Raw genomic sequence first — 20,887 nt, 5'->3', positions numbered from 1 at the left:
GAGCCTGCTAGGAGCGATTTCTGAGCATAGAGCCAGGAGTGACCCCTGAGCACTGCCAGATGTGACCCAACCCCTCCCTCTCCAATTATGTGGACCAAAGCAGTAGCAGAGTGAATAGGGTGTTTGCTTTGCACTTGGCCAATCTGGGTCTGATTCCAGGCATCACATATGATGCACCAAGCCCCACCAGGAGTGATCCCTGAACACTGAGTTGGGATTAACTGTAGCTGGTTGTGTCTCAAAGACAAAAAATAAAACAAAACAAAACATATTGGTTGAGATAGTTCAATGGACTAAGCACATGCTCCACATGCAAAGACCCAGACTCCATCCCCAAGCACCACACAGCCCTTTTAGTCCAATCCAGAGTAGCATCCAGCCTGGCTCCAACCCACCATCACCCCAAATAATACCCAAACTAAAAACAATATTAATGAACTGAACAAATACACTAAAAGTGCATCTGTTTCTTAAAATCAAGTTTTCACTTCATTCATTGTCCAAGGGAGAAACTGTCTTTCCAACAGCTTTTTTTACAAGAGCATTTGCTGATTTATTTGGCCTCAAATAAGGCAGAGTGCTTAGTTTCTGTCAAGTCAGCCTTCTGCCAACATGAAAGGTAATAATTCACTAGGCTTGTGTCAGAATACATAACCCAAGTCCTGACAGCATAAAGAGCAGAAGTTTGCCCATTTTGCTGTCCTCTAACCAAGTAAACCCTAGTCTGTCAGCGACTCAGTCCAGAACTAAATTTTCTTATCTGTAAAATGGGGTGCATATCAATCTTTATAGAGCAAACCCTGATTTGATTCTAGACACCCCAGATAGCATCTCCAAAAAGCACCTCTGTGATTACAGAGCCAAAAGAACCCCTGAGCATTGTTGGATGTGGCCCCAAACTAACAAATAAACAAGCAAACATAAAACAACCGTAAGGATTACAATTCACAGCAAGTGTCTGGGCTAGGATTTGAACCCAAGCAGTAAAATTCTAGAGCTCTCTTATCTAACTGCTGTCTGCTAGTTGATGTGAGTACTTAGCACAGCACCGAGTTCTTGAGGCTTCTTCTTCTTCTTCTTCTTCTTTTTTTTTTTTTATTACTGTAAATGATGATAAAGGCCCTGAAAGTCAAATTTTATTTAGAGCTGTAGGGGCTGGCAAAGTGTAAGAAGGGGGTGGGGGAGTTCTTTAAAGTCTTTGATGTTTTCTCCTCCGTCATTAACTACTCACAGGACATCCAGAGAGGTTTCATTCCCATGGGAAACAGCTGTGTTTTGTAGCCCAGCTGTGAACTGTGAGTGGTCTGGTCCATTTGAAATGAGGGTCAAATATATGCTCATTCTGACCCAGCACTGAATTGTCAAATGTCTTCACTCACTTTTTTTTACAAGCAGAAACTTCCACAATCACAGTTATTTGGTAAATTTCTACCTTTTAGGATTTTAAAAACAAAATAACTAGAAATATATCACTTTTAGAAACTCATATGTGGCCAGCTCAAGTGATAAAAATTTCTTTGCTTTCAGAAATTCTCTGGTTGCATCTGTCTTGGATGTGTTATTCAAGCAGTTTGTTATCTTTGCAGCTTAACAGCTGACTTGGAAATCCAGACTGTCAACTATTTAAAGAAAATGGAAGTCCCTACTCTGGTACTTGAATTAACTTCCAGAGAGCAAGATTTCCTCCTGCTTATGATAATGTTGACTTAAAATACTCTGAAGGAAACATGGCAGGAAGCAAATAAGACAGGGAGAATTGTGGCTTTCTAATTTCTTTTAGAAAGAAGAAATGGATGGGGCCAGAGATAGTACAGCGGGTAGGGCACTTGCTTTGCATAATGCAGCAGAGCTGGGTTAGATATGGTCACCTTGAGCCTGCTATGAGTGATCCCCTCACTTTCATACAGTGGTGTGTAACAGAAAGAAAAGGAATGAGAGAAAGAAGAAAGAGAAAGAAAGAAAGAAAGAAAGAAAGAAAGAAAGAAAGAAAGAAAGAAAGAAAGAAAGAAAGAAAGAAAGAAAGAAAGAAAGAAAGGAAGGAAGGAAGGAAGGAAGGAAGGAAGGAAGGAAGGAAGAAAAAGGAAGGAGGGAAGAGAGAAAGAGAGAAAGAAAATGAAAGGAAGGAAGAAAGAAGGAAGAAAGAAAGAAAAAAGAGAAGAAAGAAAAAGAAAAGGAAGGCAGAAAGGAAGGATGGAATATGAAAAAAGAAAGAAAGAAAGGCTCGGAGGATCATATGGAATACTGGGATTCGAACCACTGTCTCTCCTGCATCAGCTGCTTGCAAGGCAAACACTCTACCATTGTTCTATCTCTCAGATCCCATGCAAGAGATATTTTTGGATATTTTAGAAATCAACAACAATGATCGAATCTATATCCTGGGAAGATACCTGGGGTTATGTGTAGGTGTTATGTGCATGGGATCAGGATGGGTATGGTTAATTCACTGTGTAATAGTCCCCTTTGGTTGTTTTTTTTTTTTTTTTTTTTTGGGGGGGGTCAGGGCACACCTGACAGTACCTATGGACTATTTCTGGCTCTGTGCTTAGTGTTAATGGGTGGCCCTATCTTGCAGTGCCAGGGATTCAACTGGAGTCTTCACAGGCAGTGAAATTCTTTCTTTGAACCTACATTTCCATCTATTAACTGGTTAAAGGTCTATAATAATTGTTGTGGTGTGGAGTGACTGGAAACAGGCACAGCATTATAAAGAACGTAACCCCAACAATACACGCACAGGGCAGATTCAGTGGAGTAGAATGTGAATGAAGAAAGCAAGGGCTCCAACAAAAAGGAATGGAGGAACATAAAAAAAAATGCTTGGAAGGGCTTCAGTGATAGCACAGTAGGTAGGGCATTTGCCTTGCATGCTGCGATCTGGTGATCCTGGGCATCAGGTTTGAATCCCGGCTTTCCAGATGGTTCTCTGTACAAGCCTGCCATGAGTGGTTTCTGAGCACAGAGCCAGGAGTAACCCCTGAGTGCCACCAGCTGTGGCCAAACAAAACAAAACAACAACAAACACTTCCAAACAAACAAACAATAAGAAGAAAATGCTGGGAGAGAGAAAAAGAGAAGTTCTTGATGATATTCCATGGAAAACTAAAAGAGATATTGGGCGAGTAAACTTGTGAGTTTAGTACAAGCAATAGGGAGTTAGAACAAAATTCGAGGCAGCCCTTACTAGAAAGAGTACCTGAAGGAAAGGTGAGCTCTGAATCCTCTATGTCTCGAGGGATCCAGAAACATTTTAGGCATTCAGTTGATGTTATTAGATAAGGGTATAATTTTTTTTATCGCTTCTCGGCCTTTTGGCTAAGATCAAGTGTAGATAAGGGTATAATTTTTAACGTAGTGGTGTGAAAAATGCATGCTTTATTTTAGGATTTGTACTGATTCCTTGGAATGATTTCTAAACACAGAGCCAGGAGTAAATTTCAAGCACCTTCAGGTGTGGCCCCAAAACAAAAAACACACAATCAGGAAAAGAAACTCTTAGGACACCTTTTGTAAGAGGCTGGAGAGAAAGTATAGCTCATATGGAGATTGCTTTGTTCATGGTTGCCCCAGGTTCAATCCCTGGCAGCCTGAGTAAGCCCTAAGCACTGCTGGGTGTGGGTCAAAAACAAACACAAAAATATAAGCTTAAAAAATTGGTTTAAGCCACAAACAACAGTGCTCAGCAAGTACTCTTGGCTCTTTCCTCTCTCTGGCTCTCTCCTCTCTCTCTCTTCTGGCTCTCTCTCCTCTCTAGCGCTCTCTGGCTGTCTCCTCTCTCTCTCTCTCTCTCTCTCTCTCTCTCTCTCTCTCTCTCTCTCTCTCTCTCTGGCTCTCTCTTCTCTCTCTCTCTGTCTCTGTCTCTGTCTCTCTGTCTCTGTCTCTCTCTCTGTCTCTCTCTCTGTCTCTCTCTCTCTCTGTCTCTGTCTCTCTCTCTGTCTCTCTCTCTGTCTCTGTCTCTGTCTCTCTCTCTCTCTCTCTCTCTCTCTCTCTCCACCCTCCCCACCTCCCAGGGACCACAGGGGATGCCTGGAATTGAACCTGGCTAAATACAGGGCAAAGGCCTTACCTCTCTGTACTCTCTCTCCAGCAGTCCAGTCTGGAATCCCTAAGAATGGCGTCACTGGGCCAAAGACATACTACAGCTGTAAAGGTGCTTGCTTTGCATGTGCCCAACCTAAATTTGATTCCTGCCACTATTTATGGTATACATAGCCCCACTACAAATGATACCTGTGCAATGAGCCAGGAGTTAACCTTGAGAACAGCTGAGTGTGGCTCCCCAACAAACAAAAGCCAGCATGCTCCCACCCCATCTAAAAAAATTCTCCCAAACCAGTACCTCACTTACACGTAGTTGCTTTCTCAGCATTACGATTAGGGGAGAAAAAGAAAAGAAAAGAAAAGAAAAGAAAAGAAAAGAGAAGAGAAGAGAAGAGAAGAGAAAAGAAAAGAAAAGAAAAGAAAAGAAAAGAAAGGAAAGCAACTTATATTCATTACAACAGGGAAGTAACAAATTGTGTCCATTTCAAGATGGAATACTAAAGTGGCGATTGTAGGTCTGTTAAAATGATTTGTAAATAGTAATTTACTTAATCCTCAGCAGTCCAACAGGGCATGCACTATTTATCTAAGACTATTTTCTGGATGAGGAGACTGAGGTTTGAAGAGTTTAATATGCTCAAAATGACACAGGTGACAGGTATAGATTTGAGTGAGGCTGTCTGATTCTAGTGTCTTTGAACATCTTATAACAGGCCTGTATTTTACTTGATTTTCTTTTTTTCCTTCCCACTACTTTTCACCCCTTCTTTTCCTCTCCTTTTATCATTCTTTGAACACTAATTGAGCCACACCCTTGTTACCTGATTTTCAGAAGTTATAACAAACCTTTGGAAAAAAAATAAATCCTTTCTATTTTTTTGTTTGTTTTTGTTTTTGGGTCACACCCGGTGGTGCTCAGGGGTTACTCCTGGCTGTCTGCTCAGAAATAGCTCCTGGCAGGCACGGGGGACCATTAGGACACCGGGATTCGAACCAACCACCTTTGGTCCTGGATCGGCTGCTTGCAAGGCAAACGCTGCTGTGCTATCTCTCCGGCCCTAAATCCTTTCTATTTTTAAGGTGAGGTAATCAAATAAGAATGGAATGGTTGCTGCACCTGGAGCACAGTGGGTAGGGCATTTGCCTTGTATGTGGCTAACCTTTGTTTGATCCCTGACATCTCATATGGTCCCTTGAACCTGCCAGGAATAAGTTCTGAGCCAGGAGTAACTTCTGAGCAACACAGGGTGTGGCTCAATCTCCCCACCCCCCAAAAAAGAATGAAATGGTTGGGGCTAGAGTAATAGTACAGTGGATAGGGAGTTTGCGTTGCACACAGCTAAACAGGTTAGATCCCTGGCATCCTATATAGTTTCCTGATCATTGCCAGGAGTAATTTCTGAGTGTAGAGCCAAGAGTAACCTTTGATGATCATTGGGTGTGGCTACAAGAAATGAAACGAAACAAGTATAAAAAGGTAGAAGAACCACAATCTTGGTTCAGGAGCCAGACTGACATTATGTCAGGTAGGGTTATTTGTTTTGAAAGCAGTGAACCAGGCCTTGATTCCTGACATTCCATATAGTCCACCTCACCTGCTGGGAGTAATTCCTGGGCATAGAGCTGGGAGTAAGCCATGAATACTGCTGGATGTGGCTCCCAAACAAAACAAAAATCAAAAACCCAGAGATAAAAAAAAAAATCACATTTTGTACATTTCTGTCTTCATCAGCAATAACAGATGTGCATATAGAAATGTAAAATTACAAACTCCCTCTTCATCACTTTTCCATAAAGCTACTCTGCAAAGTTGCTATTTCTAGTAATCCCACTTTAAGGATGAGGAACCCAAGAACCAGAAAGGGCTATATCAAGGTTATGTTGCTAGGTTTTTAGGTTGTTGTTTTTTTTTTTTTGGTTATTTGTTATTGTTTTGGAGGGGTAGTTTTGGGTCTTGGGGTCACACCCAGATTTGTGCTTGGGGTCATTCAAGGCAATGTTCAGGGATCCTGTGGTATCTGGAATAAAACCCACGATGGCCACATACAAGGCAAGTACCTTACTGTACTATCTCACCAGTTACTAAGCTGCTGGTTTTAGATTCCTATGCCAAGCTCATTCTACTACTTTTCAGCATGTATTAGGCTATTTCAGATGTGCCCTCCATTCCTTCGACCTACCAGTTATGCATGAAGCCATGGAAAACTAAGTTCAAGAAATGTCCAGGAAAAGTTAAGGAAAAGAAAAGGTGTGCACTAGGCCAAACCCACCAATCTTGAAGTCTTCAGCAAAAAAGGACTGACCTTTATTTAGCTTTCTGCTCCCAAGCAGTCTTCCTTAAGGGATCTGTGTGGATTTAACTTTTCTCCTTCTATTCGTTCTATTTTTCCCCCTAACACATTATTTAGCTTCTTCAGGCCACTTCAGCCCCGAAAGTTTTTGAGGGTCACCAAGAAACCTTGGATGATGATAATAATGCTGAGGGCAACAATGATATTATAATAATTAATAATAACAGCGAGAGTAGAGAGAGAAAGCTTGCTAAATGTCAGATACTGCCTTGGGCAATGTTTACATCTATTTACTTTCCAAATAGCCCTGTGGAGTAAGTGCCTTTTTCCTGGTGAGGAAATGAGGTTCAGAGTATTCTTTACATGCTGGATGGGAGAAAGTAGAGGAAGAAGGGTGAGGAGTTCAGAGACTTGATGTGAGCAGTGGGCCCTGAAATCTTGATGTATAAATCAACTTTAGACTCTCACCCTCCCCCCTGCCCCAGCTTCCCCCAGGCACAACATGGCATTCTTGGAATATCTGATCTTCTTAGAAAATGGTTCCTCCAGGAGACAATAAACAGCAGGAGCACAGCAGCCCAGATGGTACCATTTAGAAACTACTGTACCCATTGTTGCACTCCAAATAATGCCTTTTAATTAAAACAAACAGTCAGACCAAACCAAAACAAACCCAAAAGCTGGAGAGATAACACAAAGGTTCAATTTCTGGCACTGCTTAAGGTCCCCTTTGTGACCATAATAAGGTCATAGTGAACATAAGTTCCCCAGAGGTGACCCCTAACACAGAGCCAGGTATAGACACTGATCACTAGAAGATGAGATCCAAACCTTACCCCCCCCAAAAAAAAATCACTGCCCTCCAAACTTAGAATTTATGATTTCTTCAAAATATATTTCCTAACAAATTTAAAATAGGGTGGGGGTGTGGCTAAAAAAGATAATGCTGCGGTTAAGGCTCTTGTCTCCCTTGCAGACTACTTGTGTTTAATCTCTAGCACTACTGAGCACTGTCAGGAGTATTACAAAGTAAAAATAAAATGAGGGCTGGAGAGATGGCGTGGAGGTGAGGCGTTTGCCTTGCATGCAGAAGGACGGTGGTTCAAATCCCGGCATCCCATATGGTCTCCCGAGCCTGCCAGGAGTGATTCCTGAGCGTAGAGCCAGGAGGAATCCCTGAGCGCTGCTGGGTGTGGACCCCCCCCCACCCCAAATAAAAACAAAAACAAAAAAGGAAAGGAAAAATAAAGCTCTGGGGTTGTAGCACAGTGATAGTGTGCTTGTATATGAGTAAGTCCAAGGAAATGATAAACATTAATAGCAATATAACACAAAATTCAGGTAACAGGAGACTGAATATGTTATAGTGGGCTACATGAACTTCCTTGTCTACCGAACAGAATGAGCAAATTAAAACAATTTTCCAAGTTTCCCAAGTCAACCATCTTTCATTGGCTGTACATTTTCAAGCCTGAAAGGCATTATTATTTGGTTATCACACTAGTGTGATATAGGGATCATACTATTGGCAGACTTAGCTGGGAATGAGTATTAGCTAATCTGGAGAAAGTTTACCTGGAGTGGATCATTAACACAGTAGAGGCCACCGGTGGTTCCACTGGTCTGTGAGTTGTTTCTAATTGGAGATTTTACCTCCACCTTTAATTTGTAGTTGGTTTGTACTCTCCAACTCCAACCATTGCATGAAAAGGACCGAAAGGAGCAGGTAGAGAAAGAAGTCAAATAGAAACACTCCCTAAAGACTTGACCAGCTAGGCAATTAGAACTAGTATCCCAGTGACAACAATACAACTGTTAGGTCAAGTGTATGGAGGGTGAGGCCCCTTTAGGACAGCTGCCAAAAAAAAAAAAAAAAAATCCTCTTTTCCTCTCCTATTAATCCCTTAACGAAGCAGCTGATGAATTTAATCATTTTGTGCAAAAGCAGCAAGTCTTCAGCCATAGAGTTATTGCAACTTTAAAAAACTTGGCACAGATTGCCAGAGCTTTTTATAGATTTCTTCATATTGCTAACAGCTGATACAAAACAGAAACTCTGGAAGGGATTCTAATTACAATTCACTGTCACCCCGGCTTGATAAATTCTAAGAAAGCTTCATTCACAAAAAAGAATAGGTCTCTATTTGAAGAGGGAAGAAATCTCACAGACTCAGGCTTGGGAAACTACTTTCCTTTCATTTTGCATCCATTGTTATTTAAAATAACAGCATAAAAAGATAGAGCTAGGATTATTTTGCATAGTAATATCAGAAAAGGAGCTGTTACCTGGTGTAATCCCCTTTGGCTTCCTGGAATTCAAACAAAAGGAGATCATCAATATATGTATATGTAAATAAAACAAAATAGATCATTTAAAAGGTCTCATTTTCCCCTCCTGCCTGAGTTCGTTCTGAAGAATGTTCACAAGGAACATTTTTCCCTGTGATCAAGGAGAATATGGCACTGATAAGGCATTTGTATCTGTGAAATATTTGTTATTGTTGAGAGACAAAACAAATATATCTAAAGCAGCATCGATGATTATTTATTAGTAATTCTTGGATCATGTGATAAGTTCGTTTATTCAAGTATCACACTGTTTTAGCTTAGACACAAACCTTCTAAACAGTGATTCAAGTAAATCAACACATGCTGTTTGTTTTTTTCTTTTTAATCCTGCATGGAAAACACATGCTTTTTCAGATTTTCCTGCCTTTAAACATGAAAGGGCTCTTTAACCAAACCTCAGGAAAATGTATACAAAAAATATTAAATTTAAATTAAACTGTTGTAACGACTGCTGCTTCCCAAATTCAAGTGTTCCAGAGCTGATTTCCAGGAATAAGGTCTTAACTCTTCCCTCCAAAACGTCTACATCTCATTTTCCATTGAGACAAACAATATTACATGTTAGCTTATTGAAATACTCAAACGTAGAAAATAAGGACTCAACATTGTTTAATTGGCCAGGAAGCAGTTCAGCTGAAAAATCTAGCAGCCACTGACCCATACAAAAGTTTCAGAGTTCCAGGCAGTTCACAAAACCTAAAACAAAACGAAGTTGGTTAGAGGCAGTTTATCTTGTCTTACCTGCAAAACGAGCGCTGCTAACTTGAAGATAGTTTCACTGTCTACTTCAATTTGACCCTGTTGGTGGAAAAGGAAAACATCATTGAACACGGGCAGCCCTAGGTTTGCAGCAAATGGCTGTGGAGTTGGCAGTCACAGCTTGGCACCTCCAGTTTAAGATCAAATGCAGATCATACCATTGCGGGAGAAGGGCAGGGGGAGGGGTGTGGAGACTCAAGGGGGTTAAAAGGAGGCCGCATAGTGTGTGTATTTAATTAGCTGGAGAGAATTTTCTTGGAAGCACAGTATAGGGAACTAAACACAAATCACTGTTCTATACGAAACAGGAATGATTTTCAGACAAACATTCAGGTAGCCAAGTAAATAATTTTCATCTGTATAAATTAATTTCTTAAACTACAGATTTTTCTGAGATTAGTTTGCTTAGTATTTTTCTATCTTGTATACCACTGCAGTGATTTTTCAGCATACACAAAATACAAATATGATTACAATAATAGGGGCTGGAACGATAGCACAATGGGTAGGGAGGGCCTTTGCCTTGCACGCAGCCAACCCGGGTTCTATCCCTGATTCCCCAAACTGTCCAGGAATGATTTCTGAGCCCAGAGCCAGGAGTAATCCCTGAGCCCCACCAGTGTAGACAAAACACAACAACAACAGGGCTGGAGAGATAGCATGGAGGTAAGGCGTTTGCCTTGCATGCAGAAGGACGGTGGTTCGAATCCCAGCATACCCCCCACCCCCCGTGCCTGCCAGGGGCAATTTCTGAGCCTAGAGCCAGGAGTAACCCCTGAGCACTGCCGGGTGTGACCCAAAAACCAAAACAACAACAACACAACAACAACAAAATGTAAATTCACTTTCATATCAATGACACATTATTGAGGCAAAACCTACACGCAACTGATAAATGTGAATCCTTAAGAAAAAGTGAATACAAGATAGTTTTGATGTTTGAAAAAAATAAATATATTGTTTTTCCATTATTTTGTTCTTTCATCCTTTGAGATCTCAAAGAAAAATTAGTTCTGGATCTTGGTTAACATGATTGCTTTTTCAGTAGCCTGTTAGGGATTTGTAAGTGTCTGTGTGTGGGGGGGGGGTACTGATTCTATTAATAACATGTGTTCTCTTTTCTTTTGTTAAACATAATGATGAAAAAAGTACCCCTATGCCTACATTATCTAATATATTATAATTCACAATGATAGAGAGGGGATTTTTCTTTGGTGTGTATATCCTGGATTGTAAACTATAAAAACACAGTCAAACATTCTACAAAATCACCTTCTTCTCTAAATTCTGCAGAATGAGTACTTGAAAGTGCAGTTTTTAAAAACATGGAGCTTATCTGCAGTGAACTTGCCATACACACTTTCTTACTTCAACCTGTTGAATCCAGGCTGGAGTGTCCTCTAGTTTTCCAAATGCAGAATCAATGAAGTGTAACTTAACAGTTTTTTTTTTTTTTTGGTTTTTGGGCCACACCCGGTGACGCTCAGGGGTTACTCCTGGCTATGCACTCAGAAGTCGCTCCTGGCTTGGGGGACCATATGGGACGCCGGGGGATCGAACCGAGGTCCATCCAAGGCTAGCGTAGGCAAGGCAGGCACCTTACCTCTAGCGCCACCGCCCGGCCCCTAACTTAACAGTTTTTAAAGTAGGTAAGTTTACAGAATCCATAAAGTCAATAAAGATTTCTAAAAAGATTATGCTTTTCTCTCAGATTTCCAAGCGATTTGGTTGGGGTTTTCAAGTAAATCACAAAAATCCTTACTGAAACAACTACCATAGTCTGGGTCTTTATAATGTGAGTAGTAATAATTATTCAGATTTTTCATATCTGAATAATTTCATCCTCCAACTTAAAGTTTCAGTCCTAAACCTAAGAAAGTAAATCTGCATCAGTTCGAATTATTATTTTGTTTTGCTTTTGCTTGAAAAGTCGACAGACTCTAAGAGCCTTGGAATTCAAAGCTCGTCTTAATCTCTAGAAACAAATTATAAAATCAAAGAGAAAGCAGTTGATTGTAGGAATCAATAGCTCTCTGTCTTTTAGAGGCAGTGATTTTGGAATCTGGTGATGAAATGGTTAATTCAACGGGTAAGGTAGATTTTGATCAAGATAACAATTTTTGAGTCAATGCCTTTCACCAAAAGAAAAAAAATAGTTATGAGAAAGGAGAACTAGCAGGGGGAATTGAAAAAAATTTTAGAGTTTAAAAGTGGCCCCAACTCAAAAAGTTAAATTTGTTTTAAATATGAGAAGAGGAAAAGTGGAAATATTTTAAAATCTTCATGAGTTTGTAATTTATTTGAAAATGATTGTCAACTCCTTTGACCCAATACATCCTTTGCCTTATGAGCTTTAGAGAAGTCACCCAAGTATCATTTCAGATAACCACCTTTCAATTTATTTATTTGTTTATATTTTGTGGGGTTTTTTTTGGAGCCATATCCAAGCAGTGCTCAGTGTTTACTTTTGTTTCTATACTCAGGAATTGCTCCTGGCAGTGTTTGGGGACCATACACTGTTTGGGATACCAAGAATCAAACCTGAGTCTGTCCTATTCAAAGCCCTACCTGCTGTACTAGAATTACCTTTCTGGCCCCTCATTTTTCAATTTAGTAAATGGAAGGTCAGCAGATAAAAAGACCTCAAACAGATACCCTTAAGGAAGCTATCAAACAATCCTCTACCTTAGAAGAATCATTAAATATTAAGAATGCTGAAATGAGGAACTGAAGCACCCAATTGGCTGAGTGCTCAGATGGCTCCAGGAGAGTGCTGAAACAAATAAACTTACCTAAGGGCTTTTTGCCTACACAAAATAATCCTCCACCACAATTCTGCTGCAGGAGACAGTGCAATAGAGAGGGCTGAGGACTATGGAAATCTTGTTCAAGAGAGAACAGACTGTGTCTTCCAAAACCCCACATTCCTTCATACATCTCATGCCCTCCTATCTTTCATTCTAGCACTCTGAAAATCTAAAGAAACATACGTGTCTTTGAACACAACTGCCAATATCATTTAACTTGTGCTTGGAGTTCAAACAATGAACCAACAGGAATAATACTATTTTCTAGCTCTTAGCAAATTCCGCAAGGTTAAATTAATTAGGAATTTTTATGCCTAAAGTGTAAAAAGTCTTTTAGAAATTGCAGTCTGACCTAGGATGGAGCATTTTTTTTTTTTTTAAATTTCCAACCATGGCAACAAAAGAAACCTTATAGGCACTGGGCAAGCTACCACTTGAGAAAGGGATCTTCATAAAGCGAAAGGTAATGGGATCCTTCAGTGGGGTTTCCATGACTGTCAAGGATAAACAAAAGAGAAGTGAGTCAGATGATGTGGCTGAATACACAAAGGTAACATGAAACAGTATCAAGTCCTGGTGCTACTGTGGCCTCCAGGCTAATTTAGTTGGATTATAGATTCAATCACTAGGTCACTAGGTTCAGGCTCCACATCAGATATATTATTCTTCTCCTTGTCTTGCTGTCTTGGCTGTCCAAGGCATAAAGCCAGTGAGTTTTATTCCAGGTTTTGATACTAAGAGAAGAGAATTAAAGAAAGCTTTATAAGATGATAGAAAATGTAGTGAGGGAACAGAGCAACATTAATACGATGAGTGGGGTGCTTGCCTTGCATGTGGTTAACCCAGGTTCAATTCTAGCACCCCATATGGTGCCTCGATCTCTGAGTGCAGAGCCAGGAGTAAACATTGGTTGTTAGTAGTTGTGGCACAAAACCAAAACAAAATCTTAACTAGAAAAATTCATGAAAGAAAACTTAGTGAAAAGATAACTCCTAATATATTATAGACTAGTGGTTTCCAAGTTTACTTGGCCTAATTCCCTCTTTTCAGAAAAATTTACTCAATACCTGCCTGGAAATATATCTTCTTCAAGAAAAAAAATCCAGAAAGTGGTGCTCATTTGTACCTGAGGCTGCTACTGCCTTCTTGGAAAGCTGCAGGTCTGAAGAGATGGGGAGTATTAAAATTGTTTTTTGATTTTTTGGGGGGCCATACCTTGTGGTGTTCAGATGTTACTCCTGGTTCTGAGTTCAGGAATCACTCTTGGCAGTGTGTGGGAGCATATGGGATGCTGGGGATCAAACCTAGGTTGGCTGTGAGCAAGTACATGCCCTATTTGCTGTACTATTGCTCCAGTCCTGGGATGAGGACTATTATTATCACCCACTTTCCAGTTTTGGAAAAACTGTTATAGATGGAGGCACTGGATCAGGAAAATAAAGTGTGCTACACCATCCCACAATGGATGCTGGCTCTGGATTCTTCTCTCAATGCTCTATCATACTACCATGCACTAGATAACTTTTACTGATTTATTATAAATTCTCACCAGAATTCTTCCAGAAGTATGCTGATAAGAATGGGAATCAGGTAAGACTAGAAAATGACTCCAATTGGTCTACTGTTGGAAAACTTACTCTTTGTCAAACATGCACATTCATATTAAAATGTGAAACTTTTTTTTTGGGGGGGGGGGTCACACCCAGCAGTGCTCAGGGGTTACTCCTGGCTCTATGCTCAGAAATTGCTCCTGGCAGGCTCGAGGACCATATGGGATGCTGGGATTCGAACCACCGTCCTGCATGCAAGGCAAACACCCTACCTTCATGTTATCTCTCTGGCCCCGAAATTTATTTTTGACGACCCCTGTTGCATATTCTATAGCAATTAGTATTTTTGGGAAACTTCTTATGCAATGTAACTATAGATGCTGATATCTTAGCTCTTAGAACTCCTTGACTTATTGGAGAGCTCAGTTTATTTCCAGGCCAATTAGTGCTTTACGTGAAGTCTATTTTACTTTTTTGTCTTTTGGAGGCCACACCCACCGGTTCTTGGGGATCATTCCTACCATTGTTCAGGAGGCCATGTAGTGACTAGAATAGAATCTGGATCTCCTATAAACAAAACATTAATTCAGGCAGTTGAACTATATCTCCTGTACCAAGTTAAATTTATTTTTATAGGGGCCGGAGAGACAGCATGGAGGTAGAGAGTTTGCCTTGCATGCAGAAGGACGGTGGTTCGAATCCTGGCATCCCATATGGTCCCCTGAACTGGCCAGGAGCGATTTCTGAGCGTAAAGCCAGGAGTAACCCCTGAGCACTGCCAGGTGTGACTCAAAATCAAAAAAATAATAATAATAAAATAAAATAATAATTTATTTTTATAAAACTTCACCAATAAATTTGTAGGAAGGAAATAGAAGAAATTAAAAGAGTAAAGCTTTCCTTGCATGCAGTCAACTTGAATTTAATCCTCAGCATTCTATATGGGCCCCTCAGCCTGCCAGAAGTAATTTCTGAGCACAGGCCAGGAGTAATCTCTGAGAACCACTAGGTGTGTCCCCAAAACAGAAACAAAAACAAACAAATAAAAATAAAAAGGCCAGGAGCTTGGGTTGGAAAGTTTATGACTTGCATGTGAGATGTGTTCAACTCTTGGTATTGCCAACAACAACAACAACAACTACAACAATAGCAAAAGGAAGAGTAAAAGAAAAGATAAAAACCAGAGAGATAGTATAGTGAGTAAGGTGCTTGCCTTCCATGCAGCCCACTCAGCTAAAATCTCTAGCAACCCAGATGGTTCCTTGATTCTGCCAGAAGTGGTTCCTGAGTGTAGAGTCAAGAGTATCCACTGGAGGTCCGAGAGATAGCATGGAGGTAAGGCATTTGCGTTGCATGCAGAAGGATGGTGGTTTGAATCTTGGCATCATATGGTCCCCCGAGCCTGCTAGGAGTAAGTTCTGAGCATAGAGCCAGGAGTAACCCCTGAGCACTGCTGTGTGACTCCCCGCCAAAAAAAAGAGTAACTACTGATCATATCTGAGTGTGGGCCCCAAAGTAAAATAAAAGGAAGAAATAAAAAACTATCATTTGTAATAACAATTATATATTGATTCAGGCCATAGTCTTCAATAGTATAAAATATTGGGTCACAAAAAAAATATTGGGTCACATTTTGATGAGAAACAGAACAGGATATCTTCATCACAAAGTAAATCTTCATATGAAATGAAAACATTTGGGAAAATTAGTTATAAAGAGAAGAGCAGTTGCTCTCTGACAGAGAAACAGATTCCTTGCTTTTTTTTTGGGTGGGGGGCACACCTGGTGATGCTCAGGGGTTACTCCTGGCTATGCACTCAGAAATCGCTCCTGGCTTGGGGGACCATATGGGACACCAGGGGATTGAACCGTGGTCTGTCCTAGGTCAGATGCATGCAAGGTAATGCTTGCACCACTGCTCCGACCCCCAGATTCCTTCTCAACCACAAAATATCACAAATAATTGGATAGAGCAGCATCATGTACCTCCTGACCCTGGAGGCACTGAGGACATAGCCCACCTCTATGCCATTCTGTGTTGCAAAAAATGTAGATGCTTCATAACTGGAAATAAAGGTGGGAGGGGCATAATCCTTCATTCATAGAATATGTTGATTTCATAGTTTTAAGTAGTCCTCCCACGGCTGATTTCCTATTACCAATTATCACAGAATAGAGTTGGGGAAAAATATGAGAATCCTATCTCATAACTGGTACTAGCTGGCTCCAGCAGACCACAAGGAAGCAATCCTGCCCAAACACATATTAGCAGATACGATCACAAAGAACCATGAAACAAGCCCAAACTGAGAGATAGTCTTTAAAACATCCATCCCACATTCTTAAAAAGTATCAGTGTGGTAAATGCCAAAGAAAAGATGTAGAGCTATTATTCCACAGTAAAAGAGAATAAAGATCATAATCACCCCTCTGCATTGCATTATCCTGGATTAGGAGGAAAAGTTGTAGTAAGCTAATGTTGGGGAGGTGGAGATGGATAAAACATTTAGCCATAATGTAATTCAATTTTAACTAATCTGATTAATATGAATATGACTATTGCGGTAATATGCTAATAGATGAGTGATTTCTTTGATCCTGGGAAGGACACCATTGAAATAATTAGAATTAAACAGTATTAATTCCTCTCAGACGGTTCTGGGAAAAAATAATATAGTTATGGGAGCAAGAGGGATAAAATGTGGCAAAATATCGAAAATGACAAATTTAGGGGCCGGAGAGATAGCATGGAGGTAGGGCATTTATCCTGCATGCAGAAGGATGGTGGTTCAAATCCTGGCATCCCATATGGTCCCCCGAGTCTGCCAGGAGTGATTTCTGAGCATGAGCACTGCCGGGTTTGACCCAAAAAACAAACAAAAAAAGAGACAAATTTGGTTTTATAGACTTAATGACACTTTTGTGTTATTCCAATACTTATTTTTGTATGTTTGAACTTATTCCAAAATACAAATATGTAAAATATGGGTGTACTTGAAGCTGGGGGAGGAACTTAGCTGATAGGGCTAATAATATGGTTTGCTTGCAGGAGTCCTAGGTTCTATCTCTGGCACCACATGGTCTCTTAGCACAGCCAATGTTTTGTTTTTGTTTTGTTTGTTTGTTTGTTTGTTTGTGCTCAGGAGTTACTCCTGGCTATCTGCTCAGAATTAGCTCCTGGCAGGCACGGGGGACCATATGGGACGCCGGGATTCCAACCAACCACCATAGGTCCTGGATCGGTTGCTTGCAAGGCAAACACCGTTGTGCTATCTCTCTGGCCCCAGCATAGCCAATGTTGTCCCAGCATAGTAAGGTATGGCCCAAACTCTCACTCAATTTTTTTTTGTTTGTTCTTTTTTTGTTTTTGGGCCATGTCCGGTGATGCTCAGAAATCACTCCTGGCTTGGGGGACCATATGTGACATGGGGGAATTGAGCCATGGTCCATCCTAGGTTAGTGCGTGAAAAGCAAACATCCTACTGCTTGTGCCACCACTCCAGCCTCATAGTTCTTTTTTGTATTTATTAATATATTTGTTTTCTGTTTTGTTTTTTTGGGCCACACCCGGCAGTGCTCAAGGGTTACTCCTGGCTGTCTGCTCAGAAATAGCTCCTGGCAGGCACGGGGGACCATATGGGACACCGGGATTCGAACCAACCACCTTTGGTCCTGGATCAGCTGCTTGCAAGGCAAACACCACTGTGCTATCCGGGCCCTAATATATTTGCTTAAGCACCATGATTACAAACAAGTTTGTAGCTGGGTTTCAAACTAAAAAAACAAGTACAGCCCCCTTCACCAGTACAAACATCCTATCACCAATGCCCCCATCTCCTTCCTCCCCCATCCCTGCCTGTCTTAGAAACAGGTATTCTATTTCCCTCACTCACTACCATTATCATGATAGTTGTTGGTGTAGTTATTTCTCTAACTGCACTTACCAATATTTGTGGTAAGCTTCATATCATGAGCTCGTCCTTTCAAACAGCATCTCAGTTTTTTTAGTTTTGGTTTTTGGGCCACACTCATCATTGCTTAGGGATTAGTCTTGCATTTTGAGTTTGCGTATCTCACAGCCCACTCACTTTAATAACTCTAGGTATGTGGATAAGGTTCATCACAATCCCCTTACAAGGATTCCTGAAGAAGTTACTAATTTTGTTGGACTAATTGTGACTGTGAGCATTTCCAGTAACCATTTTGGTTTTACCATACTGACTCCTGTGAGTTATATAATCTTCCATAACACCTTCACTGCTTTGATTCCTAAAATAAGTTGATCTTTTTGTGCCTTTTTTGACAAGGAGAGCTCTGAAGCCACACTGGGTGGTGTTGGGGGCTAATCCTGGCAGTGCTCAGGGGCCATAGTTCTGAGGATTGAACCTGGGTCTCTATCATGCAAAGTTCAGCTTTTAGAATTATCTCTCTGTCCTAAGAAGTTGATTTCAATATTTTTGTTAGTTTGTTTTTTGGGCTACAACTGGTGATGCTCAGGGGTTACTCCTGGAGATGCACTTAGAAATAGCTTTTGGTTTGGGAAACCATATGGGATGCTGGGGGATCGAATTGTGGTTCATCCTAGGCTAGTGCCGGCAGATGCCTTACCACTCTGTGACACTGCTTTGACCCCTAATTTCAATATTTTGATTTATAAACCTTTATACTAAGAATGGTAAAGGTTTCAAACAGACCTTGGCTGCATCTAATTATACCTTTATTTTCACATTCACCAATAACTTTAATTTCATTACTGTGTATCTTCATTTTTATTGAGATGCACAAAAAACAATTGAGGTTAAGATGTCAAACATTCTCAATAATTTTTTTATGTTGGGGAAAATTTAATCTTAGGGAAATGCACATATCATTATAGACAACAGGAAAGCAATAAAACTATCTTTGCTGAGAAAAGGATACTGCAGTACTGCTCAACACTTTCTAACTAATTTGAGCATTCAATTTGCAGTTAGATATTCTGTTATTGCCAAGTGTTAAATGACCCTTTACTCTTTTATCTATCAGGTAATTTAGGTGTGAGTTGGCCTTCCAATACTTGTTCTTTATTTTATTCAAGTTGGGCATATATATTTGTTCCTCACTCTGCTTTCCTTTGATATCTTCTTCTCCTAGTCTATAAAGTCCAAGTTGAACCTGGGTCTGTCTTCCTAACTTGAAGAATGTGTGAGGCTCCAAGGAAATTATTATTATTATTATTATTATTATTATTATTATTATTTGGTTTTTGGGCCACACCCAAAAGCTCAGGGGTTACTCCTGGCTATGCACTCAGAAATTACTCCTGGCTTGGGGGACCATATGGGATGCCGGGGGATAGAACTGCGGTCCATCCTAGGCTAGAGTGGGCAAGGCAGATGCCTTACCTCTTGCGCCACCACCACCTCCCCAAGGAAATTATTACTATTTCTTTCAAAGCTTAGTGTTTCATTTACAAAATGAAAGATGATGTTGATTTTTACTGAGGTTTGTAATATAAATAGAGTATAAATATAAAGCTTTCATTATACATTCTAGCCATAGACTTTTCTATATCTGTTTCAATGTTGTTCATGTTGCTTATACATTTAATCACTGATCCACTACAATAAATCCCAAGACCCAGAGAGATAATTACTTCAGTTTTAGACATTTCTTTTCACTTATTTTTTTTATAAAGAAATATTTTGGGGAGCCAGAAAGATAGCACAGTGGTAGGGCATTTTCTTTGCATGCAGGACAGATGGTGGTTCGATTCCTGATTCCTGGCATCTCATATGGTCCCCAGAGTTTGTCAGGGGCGATTTCTAAGCACAGAGCCAGGAGTATCCCCTGAGTGCTGCCAGGTGTGACACCCCCCCCCAAAAGAAATATATTTTTTTGTTAGTGTTTTTGTACTTGGGACATAACTTGAAATGCTCAGGGGTTACTGTATTGAATGGGGCCAGAGCAGTGGCGCAAGCTGTAGGGCGCTTGTCTTGCATGCAGCTGACCCAGGATGGACCACAGTTCAATCCCTTGGTGTCTCATATGGTCCCCCAAGCCAGGAGCGATTTCTAAGCACATAGCCAGGAGTAAACTCTGAGAGTCACTGGGTGTGTCCCCCAAACCAAAAACCAAAAAAAAAAAAAAAATTACAATTGTCAGTGCTCTAAAGGAACATATGTGATGTTGCTGATCCAACACAGGTCAGCTGCAAGCAAAGTCAACACCACAGTAGCCACAGTATTATTGTTCTGGTACCTTTAAAAGACATCTCAGGTTTTAAAAATACATAATTTGTGAAGCTAAAGTGATAATATAGTGGTTGGATGCTTGCCTTACATGTGGTGAACCTTACATGGTGGTTCCCAGAATCTCATGTTGTTCCCTGAGACCTGCCAGGAGTGATCCCTGAGCTCAGAGCCAGGAGAAAGTCCTGAACACCACTGGGAAAGGCCCAAAACAAAGTATAAATAAACAAATAAATAATAAAGTGTATAATTTGAAAAGACAGTATAAAAATTAAGACATAGTTGGCAGGACATTTGCCTTGCATGCAGCCGACCCCCGCTCAATTCCCAACATCTCATATGGTCCCTGAGCAGGGTTGATTTCTGAAAGTAGAGGTTCCCCCCCCCTCCAAAAAAAGTAAGGTACTTACCTTGTATGCATCTGTTGACCCTGATTTGATTCCCAGAGCCACATATGATCATATGTGACGATCATTGCCAGGTGTTATTACTGAGCACATTCAGAAAAAACTTATCTCTCTCTCTCTCTCTCTCTCTCTCTCTCTCTCTCTCTCTCTCCCTCTCTCCCTCTCTCCCTCTCCCTCTCTCATATTTACTTTTGAAAGCCATGTTAACTAAAAATATAAGATAAGAAACAAAGTCACAGAAGGTAGGGTACTTGCCTGGTACAAACCCTGCCAGCCAGGGGGAGGAGGACAATGAAGAAGAGGAAGGAGGAAAAGAAAGGAAAGAGAGGAGGGAGAAAGAAAAGATGGAGCAGGAGAATGAAGAGAAAAATGAAGAGGAGAAAGAGAAGGACCCTTAAGCCTAGAGTCATGTATCTTGAGTACTGATGGACACTTAAAACCAATCCCCCCCTG

General features: G+C 40.6%; 1 protein-coding gene and 1 pseudogene across 1 annotated transcript in view; one reads left to right on the top strand and one right to left on the bottom strand.

Annotated features, from left to right (window-relative positions):
* The window catches only part of FRMD4B (FERM domain containing 4B), a 253,675-nt gene that overhangs the window by 93,483 nt on the left and 139,305 nt on the right, over window positions 1–20,887 (bottom strand). The window contains exons 6-7 of the mRNA XM_049777265.1: window positions 9,423–9,479; window positions 8,619–8,641 (exon numbers count right to left, since the gene is read on the bottom strand). Coding sequence (XP_049633222.1) covers window positions 8,619–8,641; window positions 9,423–9,479 — 80 coding nt within the window. The remainder of the gene's footprint in view (window positions 1–8,618; window positions 8,642–9,422; window positions 9,480–20,887) is intronic.
* Window positions 3,296–3,417, top strand: LOC126014944 (uncharacterized; annotated as a pseudogene).

Source organism: Suncus etruscus, chromosome 7 (genome assembly GCF_024139225.1).
Source record: "Suncus etruscus isolate mSunEtr1 chromosome 7, mSunEtr1.pri.cur, whole genome shotgun sequence".
Taxonomy (NCBI): domain Eukaryota; kingdom Metazoa; phylum Chordata; class Mammalia; order Eulipotyphla; family Soricidae; genus Suncus; species Suncus etruscus.
This window is presented reverse-complemented; position numbering and strand designations above follow the sequence as displayed.